Below are 21,611 nucleotides of genomic sequence, written 5' to 3'. Positions count from 1 at the left end.
CAAGTTTTTCACAGTTTAAAAATTAGTTTGAGGTCATCAAAGAAAAAGCATAAATGTGTGAAAAGAAGATCGATTTGTATTTTCAGTTCCTCTTCATGAATGCCCATTCTGGACACAGTAATTCTCTGGTTGCAAGAGCAGCACTTAGCAGTTCTATTTTATCTTCATGAGTGCTTCTGTTAGATAAGGTATTTCCAAGAGAAAAATAGAGGCTGTTCACCCAAAGCCATGGGTTTATACCACAATTTATCCTGCAGTAAAAGCAATTCAGAGAGAAGAGCAGAAAATTCCTTTCTCTGGGCCCTCTCCCCTCCCAACCTATTCTTTCTCCATATGCTCCTGTCTGATCTATATAAACATTTGTGCAGCGGCTGCACCAAAAAAAAAAAAAAAAAAAAAAAAAAAAAGGAAAAAATTGCAGCTGCAGGTGGAGAGTCACTTATGGCAGCTTTGGAAGCAGTATTAGTGTCACACAGGCGTGAGGACAGCCTGTCTGCCAGCCCTGCCACCGCAGCACAGCGATGGCTCCTCTCACAGTAGGGCCAACGCAGCATCCAGACACCCTCAGCAGCTGCACACTGCCCCACTGACTCAGGCTGCTCCAGCAGAGAAACAACTGTTGGTTGTATTCAGGGCAGCATTTCAGGGGTGGTTTTTTCCCTCTTAGGAAAACTTTGACCTGTAATTATGCAGCAGTACAAATAACTGAAAAAGCAGGCATGAGAAAGCAGAGGAAAGCTGCGGCAGCGTATAATGGTGAGATACAATTCATTTCACCACTTCAAAATAAAAGAAAATATTTAAATACTTTTTCTTCAAAATGAAGAAAATACTGAACATAAATAAATACCAAAAAGGATGGATAATGAAGCAGTTATATATATATTTTTTTTTTTTTTTTTAATCTTCCTTCCCATAACACACATTTCTACTTCAGTGCAACATTTTATAATGAAAAAATCCTTACAGTAGCAAGGGACTTACAGTAGCAAGAGTGTACAAGTTGGGGAATGTTTTTGTAGGGTAAACAGGTCGCATGTAAGGAGAATGTGTTCCACAAGATCCTGAAAAATCAAATGCAAATGTGAGGAAGCAGAGCTCTTAGACATGGAAAACAAAACCAGAGAAAGTAATTTCTGTGACTCAAAATGATGCAGAAACTAGTTAAATTTTAACTAATTTAAGTGAACTTTCTGCTGCTTAACAGCAGTCAGCAGTAAGGGCAGTAGTAAATCTACTCATGCTCACTTTGTACTTCACAACTAACAACTGAAATAATGCGTCCAGATGACTACAGAACCAGCTATATTCCTATAGACTGGTTTTTTTTCCTGATCTAGTCTCCATCCAAAGCCATTGGAAGTCTCTAGTTAAGTAAAACAACATGAGAAAACATAGGTTTAAGTAATAAATAACCTAAGCTACAGTTTCATACTGGGTTTTGTGGCCTCATCCTCCCCATCATAGAATCACTTAGGCTAGAAAAGACTTGCAAGATCATTGAACCCAGCCATAGTTGGCTATAGAAATATAAGGGCCAGCACACAGACAGGGGAAAAAAACCCAACACCTTTCAAGGGTATAGGCACACACAGACACCATGAAATACAGAGAGGCTCAAATATGCAGTGCACCCAGTCCTCCACAAACCCAAGGGGATGCCCATTCCCAGGAAGGTGAGTGCAGGGCATGTTTTCAGCCAGTTACCAGGCATCCAAATACAGCTTCTGCAGCCACTTATCCATATCTCTGACTTCTCTGAATCAAGTGGGAAATTTCCTGGGCACCTCCCAACTAGCCTCTAAGCATGCACAATACGTATCATGTACTAAAGATGAATTTCTTTGCTGACAAAATTACATGAAGGTCACTGATTCTGAGCAGCATTTCCCAAAGCAGCATCTGTGTGCTGTATTATTCAGGGTTCTTTCAAGTCACCAGTTGATAACACCTAACTTAAAGGAGACTTCTGCCATTCCATCTCTATGCTGACCCTTCTGTTACTCAACAAACAATGAAAGCAATTGGGCTGCAAGAGACTGTCTTTTATTTATTGACAGAAAATAGATGTACTCACTCAGTTTTTCAATATTGGGCATGACCTTGTTCCCTTTCTTCATATATGATGCACGGAAACCATCAACAGAAAAGATGATCAAAGGAGGACGAACAAAGCTGAAAGCAAAAGCAGCAGCTATATAAAGCAGCATTTCAGATTTTTAGTTTTTTAAATTTCCACTTACTCACTGACCCTCCAGGAAATCCAGAAGTTCAGTTACTGCATAAACTATATACCTATAGTCTTTTACATACTTAACAGACAAGAGAAACTGATAATCCTTACATTTGGTAACAGCCAGGATTCACTCAGTCAGTGAAAGGGCTGATATCCAACATAAAAGACATCTCCCCAAGCAGCAAAAAACATATAACCCATAAAGGCAAGTGCTTATAGGAGACGGAGAAGGAAATTTACCATGCACAAGTACCCAGCCCAGCACACAATCTCTAGTCAAAAGCCACATGTCTCATAACAGTTGGTCTTCTTTCTCAATCAGAAGTCCATGGGCCATTTGGAGCATGCTCTATGAGGCACAGTTCATTCTAACATACTAAAGATGACAGTATTTCATGTCACTTTATTAATTTTTGAATTTACTACTGCTACTGAAAGCCAAGTCCAAGCAGGCAGATACATGCCACGGATGGACACACCCGGGCTTTTAATGTCCCTGCTGCAGGGGTTAGCAGCTGTCACTGTCACTGGGAGAAGCACCTCCAAACTATCCTCCTAACGGCACAGGCTGAGCTGCAGCCCAACAGAGCACCCAAGCAGATCTTACCTTTAGGGATAACAGTGAGACAAATGGTTTCAAAAGTTACTTACTTTCTCCATGTTACTCATGTGCTCAAATTCCTCACTAAGTCAAGCCTGCACCCCATTGCAGTTTAGAAATCCTTTCATTTAAGAGTGTAATGCTAAAAGCACAAAATTCCATCTAAAAAAAAAAATTGCTGAACTGTATTCATGTATGGCTTAACCTGAATTTCAGTGAAAGCAGAACACCCTAGGCATTTCCACTGACTTCACAGGAGTCTGGCTGCCTTCCCTATGCATGTAAGAGAAGCAGACAAACCCAGCAGCAGGTCATTGAAGACCAAGAGCTCAAACCCAAATATCATCCACCACTACTCACCCAGCAGCTCAAAGGCTAATGCATGACAATATTATGAGCTTAACTGTACAAATGGTGAAGCCCAGGAAAGCATCCAACCCACAGTCATTCAGCCTGCATGACAGAGCCAGTGCAGAAATGTGGTAGGCAGAGGTCCAAGGCCTGGCGATAAGGGGCTTTGCTGCATTTGCCTTTCCAGGTGCAAGCAAAACACTTACCCTGCTGGACATTCAGGAGCCTTTATCTCTTCACAGTCATCATCCACCCAGTGGGTTTCTCCTACCAGAAAAGTCACATTGGAGTTTCAAAAAACAAAAAAATTCAAAATCTGTGGATACAGCTACAGGTTTTACTGAAAATATATATTAAAAAAATAAAGTCTAGCTCCTGTTAATGGACTGACTTTTCATACTTCCCATGAATACTGAGAATGTCTTTTCACAAAGCTGAACAAGTGATCTGGTTATATTCTATTCTACAAAAATATCCAAACTAGCGCTTCTGCGAGCAGCTCTTAAAACTGGAGTTAAAGGCGTCCTTTTGACCGCAGGAGACAGTGGTAATGCTTGAGACAGAGTGGCCATGGTCATCTATTTTAATTTTTTTATTTTTGATCTGTCATAAACAGGTAGTGCTGCTTCTGGCTGTGAATTCCCACCCTCCTCCCATCAGTTCTTATGCCTAGAAGAGCTGATTCAGCTGGCTAAAGGCCCAAAACAAAATTCATTCTGGGGAAGAAAAACATCTCTAAATAGGTTCAAGCTGGTTTAGAGAGGTGATCAGCTCATGGATCAGGTGAGACTCCTGCTAAAAAAAGCATTGAATACTCTTTCAGAGCTAGATTAGTTAAAATTACTTTATGTAATCAACTATTTTCTTAAGGTTTTTACTAATGAATGCTGTCTATAGAGTGGCTCATGACTTGCACTTTTACAAGTCAATTAAAAAAAACCAATTTATTAGCTAACAAGCCTACTTCCTGAATCTGGGACTATTAAAGGACATTAAATTCAATTAAAAGAATAAAGCAAAAAATATCATTGAAAAGACCTGCAGGAAACGTGTGCTACAGCAATTCCAACTGACCATGACAGGAGGTGGAGGAACAATTTCCAAGGGGAAAAAAGACCCAAACAACATACTATCCTCAGATAGGCAAAGGAAGGAATAAAGAGGAAACACTGTTTTCATATAAAGCTTCGTCCTGTCAGATTTCCAGGTTTGTTGAGATAGCTTGCTATTACCCAATTAAAAAAAAGATTATGTACGTTAAACTTGGAGACATACAAATTCCTCTGTCTTGATCCTTGTGAGAGGAAGCTCACAAAAAAGGCAGGAACTGGAAACCATACCAGTATTTAAGTGGTCTCAGCTTCTGGTTTCTTTGGGAAAGGGAAGGACAATCTACAGGGATTTGTTGGAAAATACGTATTTCATTTGGACTCCCAACAGCAAAACCCAAGTAAACAAAAAGGCCCATTTTCAGTGTATGGATGGATCTGGACTATTATAACTTTGTGAATTTATGCATTTGTCCAAAATGATGAAACAATTTCAAACTGTAACCCTTGCCCCAGTAAATTTAACAAATCAAAAAATCTAAGAACCAGGTGAGATGCAAAAGCAAAAACCTGTAGAGCTTATTACCAAGGATCAGAAGACCCGCTGTGAATGGCAGACACACTAGACAGGCAGGATACACTCTAAAAGAGCAGTGCAGCGGATGAAAATCAAGTCTTTGAAGCCCATCCACCCGTCAAGCAGCGCGGGCTGTTCTGCAGCCCTGGTGTGTCATGGTCATCTGAAACGCACGCCTCCCACCTGTGAGTAATAGCCCTTGGATTCCTGCAACTCCTCCTCCACAAGAAACAAAGCCTACAGGTATTCCGCCAAGCAGTTTGAGCAGGAGCTTTTGTGGTGGGGGTGGAAAGAGGTCTTTGGGACAGAGATAACATATCTAGGAATGCTCCCTTCCTTCTGAGGTCATTAGATATCCCTGCACTCCCTGTGATACAGACAAATGTGTCTGAACTCTTTAGAGCCTTGCTTTAAACTCTTCTTCATCCACCCCTACCTCTTCTCCTGCTTCCACTATCTCTACAGGCAAAGATAACATCCTTCAACATACTATTTAGCTCTGCTAGTGCCCAGAAAATGAGATCTCCCACTTTCTCCGCCTCCTTAAAAAAAAAAAAAAAAAATCTAAGCAAAACAAGGACAGTTCCTCTTTCGGATGAAAACTTTGCCTTGCCCTCTATTGGGTTTGGTGAGATAAGAGGTAGAAAGACCAAAGACGTACCTTTGCAAACGACTTGGTAATTAGTACAACAATCTCCTCTACTTAAGCAGTCTTCAGAGCAGTGACAAGCATTGTCATCATTCCTGGTTTCTCCACAGCGATCTTTGGTACATTCCCAGCCCCGAGCTAAAATATTCACAATGTAAGCAAGAATGAGAGATTGTAATGAAAACAAAAATTATTCATTCATCTACAAGGAAAATACTCTAGCCAAAGTAGGAATGTCAACCAGAAAGAAAGAAAAAGGACCCTTGTCACTCGCAAGTAAAGGAGGGCTCCTCCACAAACAGATGTGTGAGTATTTCTGCTACCTTCAAGCACTGTATTCCAGGCTTTGTACAATCTGAGTGCCAAAAAAGTGTGGAAAGGAAAAGACATAAAAGGATCTTCATAAATAAATGGTGGAACCTAAAGCACAAACTAAGAATTCTGGTGTTTCTTGGGTAATCTTTGCTTTTCCTCACGACTACTACAGTCCTCTGTGCAATCCTTAGGAAATAAGAAAGCAGAAAAAAGACTATATCGATGCAAAGTGATGCCCTACTCCATCAGTTCCTCACCCATAGTGCAGATCCAGTAGCAACCTCAAAGATACAAAAAAACAAACTGTTCTTCAAGGAAAAGTATGGCATGGCTGCTGTGAAAACTCCATCTTTTCTTATCTTGCAAATGAATTTAAGATCTGGCCTGTCTAAGTTAGGTGCTCTCTCAAGGGTAGTACGTTGCTTTGGAGCAGGACCTATGGTTTTAAACATGTGGTTTTCCACAATAAGGCCCACCCAAGAAACTATTAAAGTCACTTTAGACCACGTGCACTCACTAAAAAAAAACCACACATTAGAGCAAGGTCTTATCCCCTTTTCTGCTTCATTTGAGGCTTATTTCTATAAGTATGTTATATTTACAGATCACACATGTGATAATTGCCTGAATAAATGCCTGTGGGAGTTTATGACCATTAGCACAACAGCCCCAGGAGCTATATAGGTATCCATATGCATATGTGAACCTCTGTGTCTGCTGTGGGCAGGGGGTTGAGGAACTGAAATTCTGCCCTTCGGTAGCAGACATCATTCTGAAAGTCTTCAAAAAGAGCCTCTCATTCTGCAGCCATTTACAGCAGGGGTGGAATAATGTCAGCCTAAAATTCAGAAATTTTTGGCCTGGAACCAAACTTGGTTTTCATACTAGATTAGCTCACTCTTTTTTTTATCAATCTATGAAAATTGTATAATCATAAACAGAACTGAGGAAATCAGGACTTCCAAGCACGGCACATCCATGGGCAATGATATTTTTAATCACTGCACCTTTCTTCTGGCTGCTTAGTAAGTGTAATACTTCAATAAAGCAAGAAAAATTTCAATGGCAAAAATAAAAGGCACCTGTGTCAACTCTGACCAGTGTGCAAACACTGAAGGAGATGGGTACAACTAATAATTTAAATGCACTATGCTAAGAAGTAAAATATAATTCATGTCTCTCTTTGAAGTTCTCCTTACCTATGACTTGTGGGAAAAAAAAAAAAAAAAGCTTATAAAAGAAAGTGAACCTATTGCTATATTTCCATCCCCCAGGGTCCAATGAATTGAAGTCAAATGTTTCTACCAGTGCAGTAATATGCATCCTAACATCTGGAAATCAGGGTCTGGGGCATGGGTAGCAAGCCCTGGCTGCCCTCTGATCCAGAGGGACCCACACCACTTCAATGACCCCAGTTTCCAAGGCACCTTTTCCTGTGGGACTGAATTGCTCCAATATTAAGTTATCAATTGGGAAGAAAAAGCAAGGCTGACACAAAGTGGCTTATGTCCAGTTTTTACCATGGCTTTTAATTGTAAGCTAGAGGTCAGACTGGTGCCCGAACACTGATTATTGCTTTTAGTTTAGTGTCAGAAGATCTGCTTTTCTATGTGGTATGAAAAGTAATCCGCTTTTTCTGCCCCTGCAGTCAGGAGCGATAAGTGCACATTCCTACTGCTCCTTGCAAGGAAACCTGGGCTGCATTTTGGGCTAGGCTGCTCTGAGTCTTCCTAGTCAGGACAAGGTGAGGAGGAGATGCAGGTTATGCCAAGGAGTGCTAGTTTATCAAGCAAGTCCTGACCACTGGCAAAACCCAGGTGTCAGCAGCACCTGGCAGTGCAGGACAGGAGACCCACCATACCTGTCTTTAAGCACAGCTCATCAAAGTCGAAGCAGCAGCTGTTGTAGCTCTTGCACAAGTTGTCACAGCGGCAGCCAGGAGGCTCTGCCTCTTGAAGCTCAAAGCATCTGTTTTTGCAGGAGCCAGAGGTATTGATCCAGGGGGAATCTGACAGGACTGTGTGGAACAAGAAATGGCAACATCCGTCAGGCTGGCAGCGATGGGACAGGCAGCTCAGCCCTGAGCCACTCGAATGAGCAAGACCTTGGACGCTTGCTCTGGGAAAGGGAAGGGAGCAGGGAGAGCAGGAGAATTGCTCGAAGAAACTAAATAAAAAAAGAACAAATTTTTAAAAAGTTGTTCTTTTGGGGCGAAAAAAAAAAAGGAAGCAGCATGCTGTGATAACATCCTGCAAAGAAACAGCCCTGGCTTTACCTCTGTAACAATCAAGAGATCATTAGCAGAAATATATTGAAGTCTCCAAGGCCCCATTCCAGGAGCTGCAGCTACTCCACAGAGGCAGGCCTTTGTTTTCAGAAACCAAGTGACATTTTCATGGCTGGCTGGGCAGTTTACATAGGAAAGGACTCCAATTAATCTAAGTGCAGACAGCAGGACTTGGTTTGCTGCACTGGAAGGTGTCAAATCAATGTGAAGCGTGAAAGAAAACATTAAAATGCTCTATAAATTAATGGAGAAATAAAGCAAGGCTTTTTGATGGGCTTCTGCAGGGCACCAAATTATAAAAAACTTTTAAAATACAGAAGTATTTAAGAAATCAGTAATTATTATGTGTACAAGTAAATGGAGGACTGCCAGTCTGCAAACCATGAATAATGTATTAGACTTCAATAATCTATTTATTAGTAAGGGCCCTTATTGTCAAAGCTGATGCATGTGTGCTCTTTTCCCAAAACTTACTATTTTATACACTTTACATATTTTACAAATATTTATTGTAGGAGAATCCTACAATATGAAGCAGGAAAAGTGTGTGCTGTTCTCTAGGGTTAATTGTATTTTATGAAATAAAGGAATGTATGTTATCCCTTAAACACCGAGGTGTTCCAAGGGAAATTTCACAATGCCTTTTGTTCCTTGAGAGACCTATTAAAATTAAGTATTTGAAATTGCCTTGTGTTTTGTTTTCTTTCAGGCCATGGTTTGGTTCTGGGTTTGGCAAACCTCACCATGATTAGTGGTATGACTTTTAGAGGACTGACACAATGGCACTTTTGGGAAATAGTTGCTCTGATACTTTCTTATGTATTTTTCCCCCCTACACTTTCACATAGCTGCGAATTTAGTTTCCACATAAACTGAAGGGAAATCTCTTCCCAAATAAGATGGCATTAACTGAACACTGTGAGAACGGATGGAAAAGATGATGCAGGCCGAGTTTGGAGTAACATTGTAGCAGCTGATGTCTCACCAGCTCTCATCTCAAGCACCACTGCTCCACCACTTCCCTAGGAATGGCACCAGCACAAACCATTTCAGTGAGTAAACCTGTCAGAAAATCAGTGCTACAGCAAGATCATAGGTAAGAACCCCAAATGTACAGTGGTTGCAGTCATAGCTCATGGCAGTGTCAAGGCACACTCATATAACTGCTGGAAAAGGTAGTAGCAGACAACTCCATTTTCTGTTTTTGTGGGGCTTTATTCCAATCAGGTCAGCAGTGCTCAGGGTGAGTAACATCATACACACAGTGAAGTTTCACTCTATAGGTACATACCCTGCAAGCATGCTCTTAGTGAGCCATTAGTATTTTGGCCATCTGAAACTCTAAGGAGATAAAGATTGTGCATCTATGCTGGCAATACACAGATCAGTGTTTTCTTTGCTTACGTAAGTAGGTCACAAAGCTATACTAGAAATTAATCACATGAGAATTGTTTCAAATCATCTTAGCACTCAGATTTTCAGAGCTATGATGCTGCGGTCCTTATTTTTGATGACAGCTGCTTCCTATCAAATGCTTCAGAAAATCTATTACCAAAAATTATTTTCATATTCTTTAACCTCTTCCACTTTTTCCTCTTTTGGAAACTAGGTAATATGTAATCACAGATACAGTATGCTGAAATCAAAGGTATTAGGAACTTGAAGGTATTACATATCAGCATATAAACCTTACCCTGAGCATTACCCATTTCATTTCAAAGGGCTGAGAGGAAAATGTTTTCAGAAGGCCAAAAAAGCCCAAACCCAACACATCAACATGTGTTTAGGAAAGAGAAGGTGTAAATCTGACTGCAGATTACATAGGAGACAGCTAACTGCAGCTCAAGGAATGTCTACCTGCTGTAAAGAACAGCTTACTTACACCAGGAAACTACCTAACAAACTGTTCACATAAGCTGTGCAATCTCAGAGCTTGAAGATTTTGAAAAAGGGCTAAGCTAAGATCCGTCAGAAGCTCTTCTGTAACAACTGACCAGGTCTTGGGATATGGAGGTCAACATGGCTGTTCAACATCCCTGCTAGCTCCATCTTCCATAACTGCAAGTAGGGTTTCCATTTCAAGTAAGAAAGGTTTAGCCCACCTACCTTGTCCAATTTTTTCACATCTCTTGACAACTACTTTATTAGTGATGCAATGAATTATCCCAAATCACTTAGCAAATTCAAGTCATATGTCCTGAGTCAATGTAGGACACTTTCCATATCGCAGCACAAAAAAGAACTTGCTGAATTTCTCCAAGTACATTAAGATCATTTCTTTGTTTCTCATGCTTGACCTTGCCTTTGCAGCCAGACCATGATTTTCAGGTCGTGCACAATGCCATAGCACAGGTACTAGCACATGCAAAACAGTTTGAAAATATATTATCGGGAGCTCTCTCTCTAGTGGGCACTTTCAAATTAACAGAAATCTCTGTACAGAACAAACTTAGACAGTTTAAAATAGTTTTCAAATTTCCTGCATCCCTCCACATCTCCTGCAGTCAGATGGTGCAGCAGGCACCAGGACCTTAGCCTGAAGATCCTTCCTTCTTTATTTCATAGAAAAAACTTTTCACATTGTTTTCTGTACATTCCTTTTATTGCCACTAAGTTCAAAACAGACATCTAATTATCTTCTGTGTCATAGATTAGAGAGCGAAGCTAAATAGGGCAATAATGCCTTTGTGATTCAGTTCAAGAAAGTTGTTATATTTCCATTTTGAAGGTGTAATATCTTAGAAAGTGCCATATTGAACTATTTATTTTGATTCCGTCTGATTACAAGGTTTAAAAATAATAAAATCCATTTATTTGTAATAGTGTTTAAAACAGGACTACACAATATAGACATGCTTAAAATGTCATTTTAAGAAGGAGACTACCTAGTAAAAATTTGCCATTTTGGATACCTTATGGAACCTATATGAAACAACAGAATACTTAAACAAAACATCTGGAGTCCTAGTTATGCTTAATGATACTCCTATTATGAAGTTGCTTTTCATTTTTGCAATGAGTTAAATCCAAATGAAAAGTTAGATAAGGGAAAAAATACAAGTGTTCCAAGAGAAGAAAAGTATGACTCTGTTTTTAATGGCATGCTTAAAACTACAGTGAGAAAGATAGAAAATCTACATTGTTTCGCCACCCAAAGCATTAAGTTATCCTATTGTGATCAAGAACCATGCTTCAAGAGATTACTGAGGCTATTTTCCCTGAAAGTGCTTAAAAAGATGGAAATTCATAAGCAAGTAATTTACAAAGGCAAAGCTATGAAAAAATAAGAGCTTTGGTTCTCTACTGTCTCTTATAATTTCAAGTAAAAAATTTACTTCAATTAAATAATTTATTGGATACAAACATTCAACATCTCAAGTGCATAAAGACATACATCTGTATGTCTGTACACTATAAAAAGAGACCAAGAAGGGGTGTTTCAGCTGTGGTGATACTTTGGCATGCATTTGCAAGACACTAGGAAAAAAAATTATGGTTTTGGCTCACAGAAGAGTTCTATGCTAGATGAAAACAAAAATTTGCTTACAATCATGGCCTACCCCTGGAGAAATAACAAATTGATTTCTACAATTCTTGGTAAAGAAACTGTTTTGTCAATATAAAATAATTCTCAACATCAAGACACTTGGGGCAGATAAGCTAAAGAATAGTGAAGTTGAAAAAGAATTTACACCAAATTATTTTTTCTGGATATTTCGTTGGACTGCTCTTCTAATAAAGTATAATTACAAATCATGCAATTAAGAGTGACTAAGGTTCTTTGACCACAGTTCTTTCAGTTTGCTAAAAACCCCACATATCTCCAGAGTAATTTTTTATTGTCTATACTTTACTGTAGCTATACTCCCTTATGCTTTGCTATCATATTTTTTTTCTCCTGCAACAGAAGTAACCAAGCTACATAAACACAAAATGGACAAAATCCTCCATTACTTTTGTCTCTCATTGTTGCACCCTTGACTGGACTACTGCAATGCCAGGTGCTGAGTCAATACCACCTGTAAGCCAATTTTCAATAGATTTCCAAAAGCACTCGCACCCCATCTCCTGCCCTTTTCAAGAGACCCTGTTTTTTCCTACTTTTCTGGAATGCTGAGCTAATCCTCCTGCTATTGGAAGGAGCACACCGTTACTTTTCCCAGCCCTGGAGGTGTTGAGCAGTGCTGGCTGGCTCAGCAGAGTTGGCACTGATCAGCTGCAATGGGACCCCAATATCAGACCTCTGGGTCTTTGGTAAAAACCGGCTGAGCCCTGCCCTGACAGTCACCAGTGAAAGCAAAGCAACTGGCACTCTGGCATTGAACACTTGAAATGCATCTTCCCATCCCTATTACACACACTACACATCTGTTCTACAGCTAACATCCTAGAAGCCTTTTTAAAAATTATTTTTCAAGTAATTTTTCTTTTACTGCTATAAAGATCAAAAGCAACAGCCACTATCTTCTTGATTACCTAAAATGCCTCTACTCAGTGACCAGCAGCCCCAATAGTGGCTGTGATTAGACACCAATTCCTCAAAGAGGGAGGACAGGAGGACACAGATACAATACCAGGAACACATCAAATTCTGTCCACAGCAAACAACTTTATAATTAAAATTCACAGCCTATCATTACAGATGGGCATTGCAAATGAAACCCTTTCACTTCAGTTACGTTAACCAGCTCTAAGTCAATGACCACAAGTTTCCTTTCTCCTGCCAAAGGAACAGAGACACAACTCAAGCCTGCCTTTTCTTGAATAAAAAAAGACTAGTTGTCCGGTTTATACATTTTTCCATTTGGACTATGCTTGAGCTCACAGAACCCTATACTGCCCCACAACATAAATAAAAGTTCCTCTGTGGTATGCTCTTGCTGTCTTCCAAAGAAAAAATGTAGAAGGCGTAAGAAAAGCAGGGGATTCGGTGACAGCACATCTGCACGAACACCTGCTCTCCTCTCCCAGCCCTCTCTGCCGTCAGATGTCTGCCGTCTACTGTTCACAAACCAGCATGACCTCAGGAACCACAGAAATCCCAAAAGCTTTTCTCACCAGTGCCTCTTGAAAGCATTAATCAAGTTTCTAGAAACCGCTTCAATACCTACCAAAATAAACCCACTACCCTTAAAGCCATCAGGGAGTTTCTCTTAGCCCTAGAAGGAAGCCATACAGGGTACAAACACACTGCAAACACTTCAGGAGCTGATGAGACCAGTCTCTGTAAAACTGACAGTGCTCAGTCCTAGAATAAGCTACATTTTCCATAGTCACATGCACACAGAGCAAAAGTTTAAGTAAATAGGAGACCTATAGGTGAGTCCCAAAGGTCAACTGACTCAGGCTCAGTGAGTTATTTATTCTTCTCTATATCCTAGAGGGAAAAGGAACAAGCAAACTACTGTTACAGAGTAGGAATGGTTTCTAACGACAGTCTATAACATAAGGGTATATGGTGATGTACAATTTATGTCTGTTACTGTACCTGAGACCGGGCCCTCATCCCATTCTTCAGATCTCCTAAACCGATTTGTTGTAAATCCCATGCAGACATTTACTCCAAAGGCAAAAGCAAATAAGGATATAACCTGCAAAAGTAAAACAGCAAAGTAAGTAAACTGTGCAAGAAGCAGGACTTTTGCACTAAGAGCATTATGCATAAAGGATAGAGATGGTCCTCAGTACATTGGAGCTCCCCAGCACTGCAGTTCCCATCACTGGAGCAGCAGCTGACAGCGTCACCGTTGGAGAGTAACACAAACCAGAAGGGGTTTATGAATAAAACATCTCTTTCTGAAGCTGAAACGCTCCTTTTTGTAGGAACTTATTCAGGAGAGACGGGCTACTCCTCCTCTAAAAGCAAACACGCTCCTCTCCTCCCCTACCTGGTGAGAGTGGACGCAGCCCTGCTTAGCCATACCAGGGAATTCTTGAAAAGCCTGCGCCGCACCGTCGCCTTTTTTTATAGTGAGCACAGAGCTCTGTTTGCTCGGGGAGTTGAGGCTATTAGCTACGAGTAATCCCACCTGGTGAGGTTGACAGGCTCGTGTGATTTGTCCAGGGGGTGATTTCATCATGTTTCACTCACAAATCGCAGCTCCGAGTGCAAGAAGCTCCAGGCATCATCGCTCGCTGCGCCCTCCCCCCAGACGCACACCCGCGCGCTTTTATGTGGTTTCCTCTGGCAGAGCAGGGCTGGCTTGTGCCGCTGCGGCCAAGAGCTGTTCCTGCTCGTTTTATTCTCCTCACAAAAGTAACATGCTTAAAAGAGAAACCAAATGCGACTCCATCTGGCTCAGAGAAGAAGCGGGGGGAAGCTCGCTGCGGGCGGCGAGAAGCAGATCTCCCGCTGGCAGCCCCGAAAGGGCCGGGCCGGAGTCAGGTGTGGGAGCCGGGGCTCGGCCCGGGGCGCTGCCCTCGCTCGGCCGGGCGGCTTTGGGAGCTCCCGGCTCCTCTCCGAGGGCTCCCCGCGTTCCGCGCTGGGCTGCAGAGGCCTCTGGAGACACCTTCGGAGCCGGGGCACGGGGGCATTTTTCAACCGTGCTCTCCCGGCAAGGCAGGGCAAGGCTCGTATCGATGGAAACACGAACAGTTTCATCTGAATAGCTGGAAACCTCAGACTTCCAGAAAGGAAGGGAAGTGACACGTTCTGCCCTCTGCCACATTTCCCCATTTTCATCAACAACAGAAAGCTTGGCTATTTGGATAAGCACTTTTATTTACAAAGCAAATGATAATGCTGAACAGAATTACGGTTCAAATCAGTGGCTTAAATATTATTTGCCAAGGCAAATTATTTACCACTGTAGTTTGCCACTTTTTTTCCTCTGATGAAAGCTTCTTTCATGAAAGTGTTTACTAACAATTACATTTAAAGGGACAGAGTCAAGGTTTGCAAGCCCTCAGATGGACTGAGCTTCCCTTGGGACCTGTCCCAAATTCTATACTAGCATTGAAAGACACAGTACAGTTTTCTTTAAAATATTTTGCAATATTAAACACATACAATTTTGAAATTTGTTTAGAGGTAACTTTTACCTGCAGAAATAACTCCTTCACCGTGTAGCTTTACAGGACAGAGTCTAAAATTCCCTTCTCTTTGCTGCCCAAGTGTCAGCCTGCCAGCCTTTGCTAGGACCTGATCCTTTTTTATGCAGTTTCTTAACTGAAAGTGGCTCCATTGTGCAGCTGCAACTTTGCATTGCAAAGCTCAAGGCAATGTAATTAGCTTGAAAATTCCTACACAAGGACATTGTATTCCTTTTCCTTGCACAAACTGAGACTATGAATTCAAGACCCATCTTCCAATGTTCACTTTATCACTAACTGAGCTGGAAAAAAAAATAGGTGGCAATATAGGCAATATTTTTCTAGCAAAAAGCTGCGCATAGAGGTCTAAAGAAAAATAATCATCAAAGGTTTTACTAGCTGTTCCTATAAAATTCTTCATCTTTAGCCTCTAGTATATCTTGTGGTTAAACAATTTCATCCCCAAATACTCAGTAAGTACAGCAGTGTTTGACCACAGCAGAAGGGAAACCTAAAGTATCACCACTAAAATTGCTCAACAGTGTTGCCTATGTATCTTAGCTAATGAAGTTCATTATTTCAGAGGCAAAATACAGGAATCAACAGCTCCAAGCTCTCCCACAGGCTAGGACCTTCAGATCACCAGGGGACTCAGGCAAAACACAATGGACTTTTCAAACTGGGTGGCCAATTTTGTGTGCCCAAACCAATGCATGAAGTCTCTGAGATGCTCTCAATTTCAGAGCCTTTGCTTTCCCTGCATATCTTCCTAACACACAATTGGTGCACAATTTTTTTTTTTTTTTAAAGCTCCTACATATGTTAAAAATGGCCATTCAGGAAAAAACCTGTAACAAATAAAACCAAAAAATGCAGCATTATGAATGACTTCTACCTATTTAAACATACATATTTAATTCTTCCATTCATGTAAAGCCTCTGGAGCTTGTAAACATCACAATTTTACATAAATAGAAGAGCTTATTTTATGTTTCCTAGTTCATGTTACAAGTGTATTAAATTAATTAACCTTCTTTGTAATGTCCTTTCGAACTACAGATGATGACTCTGAAATTGCTAATCTTTTTCATCTGTGTTATGTAAGACACATTTTCCAGTAGCTCTGAACTGAACACAGATGCACAATGTTCTTTTTGTGACTAGGATTGTGCCTGAAGCTATCCCACAGATTCAAAAGGAACTTATTAGCATAAACAAGGTCTAATGATTTTGTTCAGGAAAAATTTCACTGTTGGGATCAGTGGCAACTAATTTTTTCAGCAACTAATTGCCATGTTAGTAATCAAAAGAGACAAGACTAAAGCTGCAATAATGTATTTCTGGTCCAAGAATTCAGCAATTCAGTGGAAGTTTTAAGGCTTAAATGAAACATATTAAAAAGGAATTTTAACAAGATCATCAGAATATGAAATGCCTCTTCCTCAGTTTTGTGCATAAAAATTGGCCTTTGGCTTTTCAGGCTTGTATGATTTTACTGATTATTTAATTCGAGATGCAAAGCTTAGGATGAGACACCAGATGGCGCCTCACAGGAGACGTTCGTGCTGTGATATTTCCAGTTACAAACATTCACAGAGTCACAGAATCCCAGAATCATTTAGGCTGGAAAAAAACATTAATATCACCGAATCCAACCCCGTGTCCACCACTAAACCACGTCCATAAGTGCCACACCTAAACGTCTTTTAAATACCTGTGGGGATAGTGACTCCACCAGTTTCCCTGGGCAGTTTGACAACATTTTCTGTGAAGAAATTTTTCCTAATTTCCAGTCGAAGCCTCCCTTGGTACAACCTGAGGCCATGTTGTCTCATCCTGTAACACATTACTTGGAAGAAGAGAACAAACTCCACCTGGCTACAGCCTCCTTTCAGGCGGTTGTAAAGAGTGGTAAGGCTTTCCCTGAGCCTCCTTTTCTCCAGGCTAAACAGCCCCAGCTCCCTCAGTTTGTCCTCATCAGACTTGTGCTCCAGACCCTTCTGCAGCTCTGTTTCCCTCCTCTGGACATGCTCCAGACTCTCAATGTCCTTTGTGAAGTGAGGGGCCCAGAACTGAACCCAGGATTCATGGTGCAGCCTCCCCAGTGCCAGGTCACTGTCCTGCTGGCCACACTGCTTCTGATCCAGGCCAGGATACCATTGGCCACCTTGGCTACCTGAGCACACTATGGCTCATGTTCAGCCACTGCTGATCAGCACTCCCAGGTCCTTTTCTACTGGGCAACAAACTGACAGAGGGCGTCCTCAATCTCCTTGTCTAGCTCATCATTAAAGATATTAAACAGAACTGACCCCAGTATGGAGCCTTGTTGACTGGACACCAACTGGACTTAACATTGTCACCACTCTCTGGGTCCAGCCATCCAGCCAGTTTTTTAATCCAGTGAGGAGGGCACCCATGCAGCTAATGAACAACCAGTTTCTCCAGAAGTGTGCTACTGAAAATGGTATCAAAGGCATAGAGTCAATATAAGCAAGGTACTTACAGTCTTATATAAAACTCATTTTTCTTGAGCAGTTTTACTAATGAGAAAAGGAATGCAGAGAAATCAGGTACAGGCTGAGTCAGAGGTTGGGGATGGAGTGGACTCTAATAAAAGGAGCCTTTTTAGCGACTCTTGCCAACTTTGCACTGGATGCTGGATGAATTGGTGACTGGGGGACCAAGGTGAAAACCTCCAGTAGGAGTGACAGAAACATGAAAGACAGAAGGGTGAAGGAATTCCCTATAGCATCTCAGAGCTCTCATCCTCCCAAAACACAGATAGTTGTGGCCAAGAAAAACAGTCACATTGCACATTGCACAAAATAGCAATTTCAAGGAACAAAACCTTTTGACAAACCCTGGAAATTCAAGTAGTATCCACATCAAGTGTACTCAGATATGAGTGCTGGGAAACCAAATGAACTCACAGCAGCCAGAGTGAGCACGGGAAGAGTTGAGTACTTGACTGACAACACCCTGAGTCTTAATGAAATCAAAGAGGCACAACACATCAAGTAGAGCTGATTCCTGTGTATAAAGGAATTTAAACCATGTTTTTATCATAGACTCAGAGAACGGTTAAAGTTGGAATGGACCACTGGAGGTCATCTAGTCTAACCTCCCTGATCAAACAGGATTCCCTAGAGCACATTTCTAAGGATGGTGAATATATCCTGAGAAGGAGACTGTATAGCCTCATTGGGCAGCTTGTTCCAGTGCTTAATCACTTTCACAGTAAGTAAGTTCTTCCTCACATTCAGGTGGAACTTCAGAAGGCCTGACTGCCAAGGAGCTGCACCACTATGCCCTCTGCTACCCCAAGAGCCTGGGGAGACCCACAAACCAGGCTGTGCTCACATGAAAGCACACTCTCCTCACCGCAGTTTCTCAAAACATCACCAGTCTTCTAATTATCTGTCTGCTCATCACTGCCCCAAGGGGAATGGTATGCAAATCATAGTGCCTGGTGCCCTGGAGGGCTGTGCTGAGGATGCCTTTCATGGCCAGAAAGATCCATAAAGCAGTGCCAGACCCTCAGGGACAATCATGGACAAATTAAAGTCTTCAAAACTGCAGTTTGCTGCGGCCCAACCCCTGTAGCGCCAAATGCCTTAGGAACATATAGGCCCATCGACATTTCTGAGCATCCTATATAATGCCTGCAGGGTTCACAGGACTGGGGGGAGAGCACCCAGATACAGCCCAAACTCAATGAGTACCACACAGCAAAGCACGTCGGCCAGCAAAGCATGTTGCACCTCACCTCACCTCACCTCACCCTCCCTTATGTACGTGTCCTGCTCAAAATACATGGATAGTGGGTTCATCCCTGTCTGAAACTGAGTTCTGCCTACCCAGAGACAGAAGAGGTCAGGGGAGGACGTGTCTCTACTTTACTTATGTGGAACATTTGTATACTCACTGGGATAACGACTGAAACACTGCTGAGCAGGGTGGTGAGAAAAAGAAAGACATAATGCAGTAGAGAAATAAATTTTCTCACATCTCACCTCAGGTACAACAGCCTCAGTGGTTCAGTGAGGACTGTGGATTTGGTGACAGCACTGCAGCTCCAGAAGCTGCCTATGATGCCTGTGGAGGGGTCTTAGCCCACGACACCCTCCACACACAGTCACCATTTGTGGTGGCATACAAATGGAACAAGGTTTATATGCGAAGTTATGCCTTAGCAGGACAGCTAGGTCAGCTGGAAAGAGGGGAGGAGTTTTCAGTGACCTGGACCCACTGAGCTTTGGGTACCTGACTGCTTGTCTCTCTCAGCAGTACCACAGCTAATACACCACCCATTCCAACACAGGGAGTTCACCTCTCACTGTGAACCACACACAACAGCAGCAGCATTAACACCAGTCCCGTATCTATGCCTTCCTCTTCTTCTTAACATATATCAAATTCAGTTTCTGGATAACATTACTATCACGAAGCAGCCCAAGTACTTCACTAAAATGCACTGAGAATTATACTTCTTAAGACAGTCATATAAAAAACTTCTAGCAACTGCAGAATAAAAACTGCTCTGTGATGAAAAATCTTCAGGGAGAATATGAAGGAGTGAAACATGGAGCCACAGGGCCCATATATGTTTTTAGCACAGCCCATAAAATGTTGTGTTTTCGGATCCTCACTCTTGTTTTCCACTCCCTGACATGGGTGTTGCAGGTGCCCATTATCAGCTTAACACTGGTCTTTTTCACAGAGCTGCTGATTTCAGTGGTGTGACATCTACCACCTACCCCCCAGACAGCACTCTGGAGGTTTCAAGGGCCTTGCATGGTACCTTGCATATGCCACACACAATCACTGTTAATTTATTTGAACTTTACAAGTGATACAACCTATTACATACCACAAAAACCATAACCCCTTTAAAATAATGAATTAAAGCTAAATGAGAAAAAAAAAAACAACAAAAAAAATCTAACTAACAAACAGCAGCAAAAAAAACCCCAAACAAACAAACAAAAAACAGACTAGGATGGGAAAACTACTTAAGGATGTAAAAAGCAGGTTTTCTAAAACTTCAGATCTTATTTCAAGTTTCTTTTTGTAATTTCTATGTAGATCCTTTACCATGTTCAAACTTTCTCAGTAGAATATTAGCTTTGAATCTCCTGTGTATATAAAACTTCTTGTGGGGACTTCTACAATAACCCTGTAACATATCTCTGACTTGATTGCATTTACCCTCAGCTCAAACTCTATTTTGGCACATTTTCAAGGTCAAGGCTTGGATATGATTAAAAAATTTCCAAGTGCTAGTCTCTCCCCTACAAGTAAAATGTGGATTTAATTAATGCTGTTTACTTTGTTTTCTTTGCAAACAAATGTTTCTGTTTGTTTGAAATACTTCTTTTCATGTTTTCAGCACTTGGATCAAAAAAGAAATATTTTAATTAATATCTTTCTCCTAGTTAATCTAAAAAAAACCCACTGATATTTTCAAAACAGCAAAATCCTATTTGATTTCAGTTTAAAGAAATATGTCACTAGGAATATTTTTCTCAACTTGCCTGCAGCTGAGGCTTTGGACGTGCTTTGCAACATTGATACTTCTGAAGAAAGATCAAAGTGGGGTCAGGCTGGAAACAGAGGATTCCCACACAACAAGTGGGCACATGCCTTCAGATGGGCACATTGTCCTCCTGGTTCTACATAGGAAGAAGAGGCATCTAAGGCTGAAGTATTGGCTGCTCTTATGTATTTCCACCTATGAAAGCTTTTTTTTTTTTTTTTTGGCATGGTAAATGAATGCATGAACATAGAACAGACCTTGCCGGTGTTGCAAATAAGACAAGAAAAAGAAGAAAAAAAAAAAAAAAAAAGCTGAGGGTCTTCTGGGGCTTGAACCTACTGTACATGAGCATGGGCCTTACTCAAGCAGATCTATTTTATTTGCATAATGACTGCAGGTTTACACCACTAAATACAATCAGTCCAGCACAAAGAGAAGGAAATCCTGAAGAAATTAGGACAGCTGAAGAAGAGATATCCTCTTAAAGAAAAAAACGAGAATTACTAAACACTGCCTAAACTGCCTGATCTGATTCAAAGGCCACAGGAACACTTATGTGGCAGAGGGTACAACAGGAACTGTCCAGGCTTTTGTTCATAGACAAATGCATATAATGGGGACATAGCTAACATGTTGACAAACTTAATCGCATCTGAAGCCCTTTTTTGGGTGTTCTGATTTATCTCATAGTTGAAAGACACATTTTTTTAAGCTATCCCTAGATGTTGAGAGGGGTGAGGTATTCCAATACCTTGGAAAAAGCTTTTTTGTCCTTACCCTTCAGAACAGAAATAAACTCAGCAAGTAGAATCCAGATACTTAACGTCTACTGGCAGACTGGCAGGTCCTTGCTATCTCTTCCATCCTCTCACACCAGCCATTTCTAGAGATACACTGCAAACCAAAACAGGTCAAAAACTTCACTTCCTTTGACAGGGTCGGCAGTTGGATGAGTTTTCTGTCCTGGTCCTCAGC

At 41.3% G+C, this 21,611-nt stretch overlaps 1 protein-coding gene across 9 annotated transcripts in view; it reads right to left on the bottom strand.

Moving 5' to 3' along the window:
• The window catches only part of ENPP2 (ectonucleotide pyrophosphatase/phosphodiesterase 2), a 71,854-nt gene that overhangs the window by 42,163 nt on the left and 8,080 nt on the right, over positions 1-21,611 (bottom strand). For 3 of the 9 annotated variants that reach the window (XM_056486055.1, XM_056486047.1, XM_056486048.1), the window contains exons 1-7: positions 14,095-14,351; positions 13,554-13,656; positions 7,640-7,795; positions 5,476-5,601; positions 3,395-3,455; positions 2,078-2,175; positions 985-1,064 (exon numbers count right to left, since the gene is read on the bottom strand). In XM_056486055.1, the coding sequence (XP_056342030.1) occupies positions 985-1,064; positions 2,078-2,175; positions 3,395-3,455; positions 5,476-5,601; positions 7,640-7,795; positions 13,554-13,656; positions 14,095-14,145 (675 nt within the window). In that variant the 5' untranslated portion in view covers positions 14,146-14,351. Of the gene's footprint in view, positions 1-984; positions 1,065-2,077; positions 2,176-3,394; positions 3,456-5,475; positions 5,602-7,639; positions 7,796-13,553; positions 13,657-13,753; positions 13,853-13,953; positions 14,352-21,611 lie in introns of those variants that run through there. The other 6 variants (XM_056486054.1, XM_056486053.1, XM_056486046.1 and 3 more) reach the window with 5 other exon arrangements.

Source organism: Oenanthe melanoleuca, chromosome 2 (genome assembly GCF_029582105.1).
Source record: "Oenanthe melanoleuca isolate GR-GAL-2019-014 chromosome 2, OMel1.0, whole genome shotgun sequence".
NCBI lineage: Eukaryota > Metazoa > Chordata > Aves > Passeriformes > Muscicapidae > Oenanthe > Oenanthe melanoleuca.
This window is presented reverse-complemented; position numbering and strand designations above follow the sequence as displayed.